This window comes from Orycteropus afer, unplaced genomic scaffold (genome assembly GCF_000298275.1).
Source record: "Orycteropus afer afer isolate SDZICR_OR568_19922 unplaced genomic scaffold, OryAfe1.0 scaffold00630, whole genome shotgun sequence".
Taxonomy (NCBI): Eukaryota; Metazoa; Chordata; class Mammalia; order Tubulidentata; family Orycteropodidae; genus Orycteropus; species Orycteropus afer.
In genome coordinates this window covers 374,593-384,307 of record NW_006922217.1, presented here as the reverse complement: position 1 = coordinate 384,307, position 9,715 = coordinate 374,593, and the positions used below count along the sequence as shown (strand labels likewise).

The 9,715-nt window shown below is 44.7% G+C and overlaps 1 protein-coding gene across 1 annotated transcript in view; it reads right to left on the bottom strand.

Moving 5' to 3' along the window:
* Positions 1–9,715, bottom strand: part of USP12 (ubiquitin specific peptidase 12) — a 155,982-nt gene that overhangs the window by 52,178 nt on the left and 94,089 nt on the right. The window contains exon 4 of the mRNA XM_007956529.2: positions 688–901. Coding sequence (XP_007954720.2) covers positions 688–901 — 214 coding nt within the window. The remainder of the gene's footprint in view (positions 1–687; positions 902–9,715) is intronic.

Below are 9,715 nucleotides of genomic sequence, written 5' to 3'. Positions count from 1 at the left end.
AGAGTGGAACTGCACCACAGGGTTTCCTAGGCTGTCAATCTTTACAGAAGCAAAGCCCAAACCACACCCACTGCCGTGGAGTCCATTCTGACTCACAGCACCCCTAGAGGACAGAGTGGAACTGCCCCACAGGGTCTCCAAGGCTGTCAATCTTTATGGAACCCAACTGCCTCATCTTTCTCCCATGGGCGGCTGGTCTACCTAAATCCATCCAGGCCTGACTTCTTGTTCTGGCTCTTTCCTTCCCCTTCATTGTGACTTTTGGCAAGTGTCCTAGCTTCCACTTTTTTCACGGCCATAAGATGGGAAATAACATGCTCCCCACTCAGACTGTTGGAAGAATCAAACAAATTAGCTTGTGTGAGAGCATCATGAAAATAAACGCACAGTAATGTGGGCAAACGTCACTCTCGAAAGAGAAGCCATCAAGCAATAAGGAGAACTTTATGATTTCTCATTGCGTGGCGTCCAGAGTTTTATTTCTGGACCCCACCTCATGGTAATTCCCGTGTGGGGATAGCCTCACTGCACTGGTGCCTTCTGGAAGGTCGGGATGCCATCATTGTCTTCTCAACAGCCAGCACCTTCTCAGGCGCACAGTAGGTGCTCTCTAAACGACTGCTGACTCAGTGTGCTCTGCCTGACCTGCCTCTCAGCAGACACGAGCAATACAGTTAGAAGAATTACCATTTTCTTTCCGCAATCTCGTTATGAACTTCTTAGGAGGTATCACGCCGACCTTCTTCTTCTGGGTGGCGATACTGTGGAAGAGGTCTGCCAGGCACGTGAGAAGGTTCTCCTTCTTCCTCGGTTGACTCTTATATGCTAGAACTTTTTCCCGAAATGGACGACAAAAGTAAAGTGCTTGAAGAACTGAATTGCAGTAGCAGGTATTCCCAAACTAGAAGACAAGAAACGACGTCGTGTTAAATTTGGGGCAACTCGTTAAAGAGAATGTCCACAGGCACAGTTGAGAGATTGGGAAGAAAAACAGGGAATTTATGACACTTGTGAAGGAAAAGGTATCTGAAAGCCCAGAAAGCATTATCCTAAATGCAAATTAACCAATAAACGTTAAATGGCTGCTCCAGGCATAGGTTTCAGGTAAAACTGAAGGGAAAAATATGTAATTTGATCTCTATGAAAAATTACTTAAAGAACTGTATCTGATTCATAGCGATCCCCATTGGCTGTAAATCTTTACAAAAGTAGACTACCCCATCTTTCTTCTGTGGAACGGCTGCTGGGTTCGAACTGCCGACCTCTTGGTTAGCAGGCAAATGCCTTACCCACTGTGCCACCAGAGCTCCTATGCTTTCAGTAGAGAGATTAAAGTTTAGGATTCGAGGTAATTTTTTCCTTTTCTTTTAAAATTTCCACTCTTATTATAATACTGGTTCTATACCAAGCATCGAAAGTATTACACATTTTAAACTGGAACTCTCCAAAGTTCCTAAGAAAACATAAAAGTGACATTTTCTTTAAGGTTCTTAGATGTCATCTTGAAGGAGAAAGAAAGGAAAAACAAGGTCCTCTAAAATGTTAGATTAAAACGTTATCTGTGTGCCCACCCAGCAACCACGGAAACGCTGGGTCTCGTTATCTTGGGCCACTAGACAGACATGGGCCTCACAGCCGCAGTCAAGTCCTGACCCTGGACCTATTTCTCACTGGCCACGGAATCTAGGGGGTGTCAGCACACTCCAGTTTCCTCATCTCCATGTGTGTGGGGCCGGGGGAGGATGAGCCTACCCAACAGAGTGAATGGCACATCGCGTGACAAACATTTATGACCTTCCTTTTCCTTTCCCTTAATAAACTTTGGCTCCAGAAGTCTGGTCGTGAAACACCAAAGGGCCGATCAATGGGGACCCTGGGACACTAGGAAACTATCCAAACCAACGGGGGCCACTCTATGATCACCACCATGGGCGCCCTCCCACGCATATTAACGTTTAAATGTCAGGTCCTAAAGAGTGTTTACTACATGGGCAATATGCCCCCAGATGTACATAAATACATATTTGCTTGTATTTTCAAAAAGACATGGAAGGATACATTAAAAACTAATCAAAACAGTTATTTACAGAGAAAGCAGCTAACAGCTGGCGGGGGCAATGGTGAAAGTGACGTTCCTGAACCTGCATCACGTTCAAAAGAAAGTTTCCGGTGTAGCCCTACTTTATAAAAACAAAGACATCAAGTTAAATCAAACAGGGAAGGAAATAAAGCAATGCCCCAAATGGAAAACAAACAGAAAGACATGCACCTACGCATTTATCAGGCTGATGGCACGGTACACAGAGGGGGAGAAAGTTACTTCCAGTGACTTTAAAACAGTATTTGTGCCAATATGAGCAAAAAAGAAAAACCATTTTTTATCAAAAAACATATTGTTGTTGTTATGTGCCGTCAAGTTGGACTTGACTTATAGCGACCCCTCCTTGGGTTTCCGAGGCAGTATCACTATGGAAGTAGATTGCCCAACCTTCCTTCCAAGGAGCGGCTGGTGGGTTTGAACCGCCAGCCTTCCGGTTAGCAGTCAAATGCCTTAGGCACCATGCTACCAAAGCTCCTAAAAAGAAATTAGTTGTTTTTTTTTTTTTTTATTTTTCAATGTGATTATTAATTCATGGATTTTTATGTAGTTGGTATGTTTTAATTCATTGCAAAAAGATATTAGTGCAATGAATTAAAACATACCAACTACATAAAAATCCATGAATTAATAATCACATTGAAAAATTTAAAAAAAAACAAACCACCCCTTTGTTCCCATTGGAGGTTGCAAACTAACATATAGAAGGAAGCATCAGAGGTCCATCTTGATTTCTTAAGAACCATAATTTGGGGTTACTAAACGAATAGCTGATGAAGAAACTGCTGTTTATATAATCATGCCAGCTAATAAATTCAGGAGAAATGCTTGGAAATCATGGATTAGGCACTAATTATCAATGGATGCTAAAAGCATGAGGATACAGGTTGACGGGGAACTTTAAAATGGAGGGATCTGACCATTTTAGGATAATTAAAGTCCATTTAAGAAAATTAAAAGGGAAGAAGCAAATATTATGTCTCATGCTGTGGTGCCCCTCCTACGACATGAAACCAACCCCACTGCCACTGAGTCAAGTCCCACTCACAGCAACTCCCATCCTCTTCTTCCTTCTGCAGAGTGGCTGGGGGGTTCGAACCGCCAACCTTCTGCATAGCAGTCAAATGCCTTAGGCACCGTGTCACCCTTGCCTTAAAAAACAAAACACAATACTAAACTTTAATCCACACCCAGGAAACAGAGGAACGAACTCGTTAAATAATACCCCAAGAAGGAATAGGCCAGATTCAAAATGTACACAGTCCCTAGGATAGTTCCTAGGTTTTCCTACAAGCCGATGGTAAGAAAAAGACAACAGGTTGGGAAGAACACTGCAAAGTCATGAATGCCATAGAACACACTTAAAAGTAGTTAAAACAACAAATTACCTATACTCATTTTATAACAACAACAATAAAAATACAAGAAGCAAATGTGATAGGTTAAGAAACTAGAGGGAAAAAAAACAAGAGTTGCTGTCTAGTCAATTTCGACTCACAGCGCCCCTAGAGGCCTAGAGGACAGAATGGAACTGCCCCATAGGGTCTCCAAGGCTGTCAATCTTTACAGAAGCAAAGCCCAAACCACACCCACTGCCATGGAGTCGATTCTGACTCACAGCGCCCCTAGAGGACAGAGTGGAACTGCCCCACAGGGTTTCCAAGGCTGTCAATCTTCACAGAAGCAAAGCCCAAACCACACCCACTGCCATGGAGTCCATTCCAACTCACAGCGCCCCTAGAGGACAGAGTGGAACTGCATCACAGGGTTCCCTAGGCTGTCAGTCTTTACAGAAGTGGACTGCCTCTTCTTTCTCCTGCTGAGCAGCTGGTGGGTTTGAATCACTGACCTTTCAGTTGGCAGCCAAAGACTTAACCACAGAGCCAGCAAAGCTCCCCTAAGACTACAGGGAGTCTATATTCTGTACAGAAAACTAGAAATCACCCCTAGCACTTCTGCTTAATGTGACTTGCTCTATCTTCTCAATATAAACCAATAACATAACACCATAATCAATTCTTTCACGGTGTGTATTACAGTCTTCTTTTACTTACCTTAATCAATACCATTAAATAAAAATTAAAGGCTAACGCAACTACTATTTCTCCAAAAGAAGCTAACTTTCAATTTTATTAACAACTCTGGAACTTTCCCTTAATTTTTAATACTTCCACTCAAATTCTTCAATCCTAGAAATACACAAGTGTATAGCTTTCATGCAAAATGCCGTCTGGGATGATACCCTCTCCTCCTGCTTCTGAAAACTCGCTTTCAAAAACAGGCACTGCTTTAGGGTTGCAATGCACGCTGGTTCTGAAGATCAAAGGGATGAGCTGGTTTAAAATCAGGGGAAACAAACTTGGAAAGTCACCACCCTTCCCAAGGCCTGATCGCTGCTGGTGGCACAGTGCCTAAGGCATCTGACTGCTAACCAGAAGGCTGGCAGTTCAAACCCACCAGCCACTCCTCGGAAGGAAGACTGGGCAATCTACACTTCCATAGAGATACTGCCTCAGAAACCCAAGGAGGGGTCTCTACGAGTCAGGTCTGACTCGAAGGCAGTGAGTTTGTTTTCGAGTGAACACAATGACCCGTCCTTGCTGTCAAACTGCTTTCTTGAATGCCCTTCTCCAAAATCTTAACTAATGCCCCTCCCCGAATATTTTTATCATATCCTCGCCAATGAGATCAGTTTGAGCATATATTCCTAAAAAAATCCAAACTCACTGCCATAGAGTCGCATCCGACTCATAGCGACCCCTCCTTGGGTTTCCGAGTTGGTATCACTATAGAAATAGATTGCCCAACCTTCCTTCCGAGGAGTAGCTGGTGGGTTTGAACTGCCAGCCTTCCAGTTAACAGTCAAATGTCTTAGGTACTACACTACCACAGCTCCTATATATTCCTAGTATATGTCTATTTGTTTATAAATTATAAATGTAGTACATACTATGCATATTAAAAATAAAAAAAGAATCTAATTAAGATGAAACGAATGTTTAAAATTCTTGTCTTATATATTGCACAAACTTTTTGCTTTCACTAAACATTACTAATAACTAAGTGAGAGAAATGAGAATGAGTTTTTGGTTTTGGGGTTTTTTGGGTTGGTTTTTTTTAGCTGTGGGTTATAGATTTTAATGCAGTGATTTGATTGTCTGGGTTTATTTTGGTGATTTAGATATCTGGGGGTTTTCGGTTGGTTGGTTTTAGTATTTATTTTTGGTGGCACTCTGTACAACTACACGTTTCCATCCACAATCTCCACATGACCACATGACCATGTCGGTAACACTGCTCAACTCCCCACCATTCTCCCCATGGCCACCCCAACCATGAAGTCACCACGAATGCAGGCTCCCTGCCCCTCAGAAGTTCTCATCCGTGTACATGGTTGGTTTCACCAAACCAAACCAAAGCTGCAAAAGGTTATGTTCCCAAGGTCCAAGTGGAGAAGCAGCTGGGTGACAGCCTCCATCTCTAAATCATGACGTTAAATGCTTGATCTTTTGGCCCAATCTGTTTGTGTTTCTTTGGTGAATGTCTGCGTTAAGGGCACCACAGAATCGGAAGCCAGCTGCCCGGGCGTCTGCCTGCTTCTGCCAGTCAGCAGCTCCCCGACCCTGGGAAACATTAAACCCCTCTACTCATCAGCTTTCTCGCGTGTCAGGGGGATCAGAAAAGGGCCTGCATCTTAGAATCCTGGAAGGACAGTGTGGCCGACTCCCATATAGTGCTGAGAACGGTTTCCGCCACTTCACGCCACACGGCTCCCTTTGACGCCACTTTTCGAAGCCATTTGTCCATCATGAGAATGAGGTTAGCTGAAATCAGATTGTATCATCTCTAAAACTACATTTAAATTCTAATAGAGTACAAGAACAGGAACCAAAGAGAGAGGGTGACTGTCCATCCTTTGTCCTTACTGAAGCTTCTCTGTTCTTTCAGGATTCCTTTGGGAAAGGGAAGGGAGAGCCGCCCACATGCACACGCACATGCACACGTACACGCACACACACATGCAAACACACACACGCGCACACACACACGCACACGGTGCGGGGCCAGCATCATCCACGTGGTTCAGTAAAACATTTCTGTAATAAAACACGATACAACTTTCATTTCTAAATAAAAATAGCATTTCTATTTTAATTGGTTTTAACCACCATTGTGTCAACCTTTTCAAAATGTTTCAAAGGGGGGATTTCTGTACAAGTTCAACATCTTTCCTTGTCCCCCAGATGGGGGCTGGTACCTGTGCCATGAACATGCCGTTCTAAGGGAAAGTCGTCTCCTCCCACCACAGTTTCTGGGCTGTTATAATATTATCAAGAGCCCTGGTGGTCTAGTAGGTAAGCAATCAGCTGCTTACCAAAAGGTCAATAGTTCAAAACCACCAGGCTCTCCACAGGACAAAGATGAGGTAGTCTGCTTCCCTAAAGATTGATGTTGTTGCTGTTATTTGCCGTCAAGTCAGACCCGACTCATAGCGACCCCTCCTTGGGTTTCTGAGGCAGCATCACTACGGGAGTAGATTGTCCAACCTTCCTCTCGAGGAGTGGCTGGTGGGTTTGAACTGCCAGCCTTCTGGTTAGCAGTCAAGTGCCTTAGGCACTGTGCCACCAGAGCTCCTTCCTAAAGATGACAGCCTTGGAAACCCTGTGGTGCAGTTCCACTCCATCCTCTAGGGCCGCCATGAGTCAGAATAAATTGCACGACAGTGGGTTTGGTTTGGGCTTTGCTTCCGTAAAGATTACAGCCTTGGAGACCCTGTGGGCAAACCCAATGGGCAGTTCTACTCTGTCCTACAGGGTTGCTGTAAGTCGGAATCAACTCGACAGCCGGGGATTTTTACGATATCACATGTCACACTGCCTTCCGACCACCCTCACTGCAGTGGAGCGGACAGAAGGCGGGTGTCCAATCCAAGAGCAGCCCTTCCACACTCAGCAGACATCACCCCGCCTTTCCCCACTGCCCCATGCTTCCTCCCAGTGACTGACACTCTACTCTATGCAACTGCTGCAGGGTTGCCAACTGCAGGACCTATCACAGACCCTGGAAGGGTGGGCACTTGAGCCCATCTCACCGGACTACGGAAGCCCCTGGATCTCAGCAGGGCCCGAGTGCCTTTGCTGGGTGGGAAATGGACATTTTCTGGGATCACTGACACGGTAAACCTACAGCGGGCCGTGCCATCTGCTGGAGAGAAAGTGGTGGAGAATGAAATCAACAAAACAGAATACAGACCCAAGAGACATTTGCCTAAGCAACTTCGTAACAACAACAACAGTAATTCAGATGGGAGCTCTGGTAGCGCAGTGCCGAAGGCACTTGACTGCTAACCAGAAGGCTGGCGGTTCAAACTCACCAGCCACTCCTCGGAAGGAAGATGGAGCAATCTATTTCTGTAGTGATACTGCCTCGGAAACCCAAGGAGGGGTCCCTATGAGTCGGGGCCGACTCAACGGCAAAACAACAACAACAACAACAACTGCCTCGGCAACCCAAGGAGGAGGGGTCGCTATGAGTCGGGTCCGACTCGACGGCACATAACAACAACAACAACAACAGTAATTCAGATTAAACAGACTTTATAGGATGGTCTAGGAAATCAATCATAATTTTATAACAATGATTTTTGGGAAAGCGCATTTCACGGTAGCATTACAAATGGATTGATGAAAGCCGACCCAGTCGTGTGTTGGGTCTCACTGTACTAGAAAATTAATATCGAATCATACAACAATGAAAGAACACGATTCAGAACAACACACAGACTGTGTGAAAAACAGAAGAGTTATGACTAGTTTAACTCATTCTCTATTATTAAAATTAGTCACTGCCTATAAAATATAAGGAAAAAAGGCAACGTGATTTATCAGATTAAAATAATTTCTTTCCAAAGAATTTAGCCAACCATCTGGCAACTTTTTACACCAAGGGGAAGCCTTGGAAAGGTCCTGTGCCTGCCCACCTGGTGCTGAACCCCGACACCCCAGCAGGGCTCCCCTCTCTGACTTACAAAGACATCAGGAACATTTATGTATCTGTGGGACACAGACCAAAAGGGAAATTCTGGAGACATGCGTGCCCAGTCACCACCTCCATGCACAACTGCCTCCTCTGCCAGGAGACCAGACGTGGCTGGTGGCTGGTGCCTGGCTACCTGACTGAACGTTCTGATCAAAAAGATTCCGGAGAAGAATCCTGATCAAAGGGGGGAGGAGGGGAGTAATGTACAACAGACTTTCAAATGCTCACGGAATCCAGTCTTCTGGGAGCCAATGAGAAGGCTGCGTGAACCTCCAAAACTATGGTCCTGAGACAATCTTTACAACTTGAACCAAAAAGATCCCCTGAAGTGGTCTGTAAACCAAACAACAGTTTGGCTTAATCAGTAAAGAATGCCTGCTTTGAATACTACATGTGCTCTTTCACCGAACTGTGTGTACGGGACTAAACTGACAACGGTAGCAGAAAGGTCAGACAGGAAGCTGCGGAAGGTGCTCTGGTGGTGTGGTGGGTAAGGCATCTGGCTGCTAACCAGAAGGTCAGGCGCTCAAACCCACCAGCTGCTCCGTGGAAGAAAGATGCGGCAGGCTGCTTCCGTAAAGGTTTACAGCCTGGGAAACCCAGTGGGGGTTGCTCCGAGTTGGAATCGACTCAGTGGCAGTGAGTTAACGTGTTTATGCAGGAGGGACAATTTGGAGGAGGGTAAAAATGGTTACACCACTGCAAGTTGGTAATCAACGTCACCGAATCGTACATGTTGAAATTGTTGGCTTGGTGTATGCTTTGTAGTGTATATTTTCAACAGTAACAACAAAAACACATGATTAACAAAAGGGGACTCTCTCCACTATGTGTTATGCAAACAATGGTGGCAAACACAGAAATACCGTTAAGAATAAAGTGCCACACAAGCTATGATTTATGGTAATACTCTTGTAAGATAAAAAATATCTGTAACTGAAAGTAACAGAACACAGGATCGCCTCTCACAATGTTGAGAGTAACTACTATGTTGAATTTTCTGCTAGGTTCATTAAACTGTGGTAATTTTCTTTTCTCCATTAAAAAAAAAAAAAAGTCTACTTTTCTACCTGCCCATGTACTAGTCCCTCAAGGCAAGTGCTGACAGGCTGACAGTAACCAAACAATGATGCTCAGATCCACTTGGAACGCTCAGTATATTCCTTTGTAATGCAACGACAATGAGCCTGGGAATGCACACTTAGCTAAACAGACGGATGGAAAGAAAATACCTCATTCTAACAAAACTGTTAGAAAACACGACCTGTTAAGTTTCTTAAAGCAGCCCACCTGCGAGAGGTCACAGCTCTGACTTCTTAGCAAACAGGTGCGTCATTGTTGGGTGCTGTCGAGAAGATTCTGACTCCTAGTGACCCCATGTGACAGAGAACTGCCTCAGACCCACTGCCTTCTAGTCGATTCCAACTCTTAGCAATGCCCAGAGGGTTTCCAAGACTGTCAATCTTTATGGACCCAAAGCCCAAACCAAACCCACTGCCACTGAGTTGATTCAGACTCACAGCGCCCCTAGAGGACAGAGTGGAACTGCACCAGAGGGTTTCCAAGGCTGTCAATCTT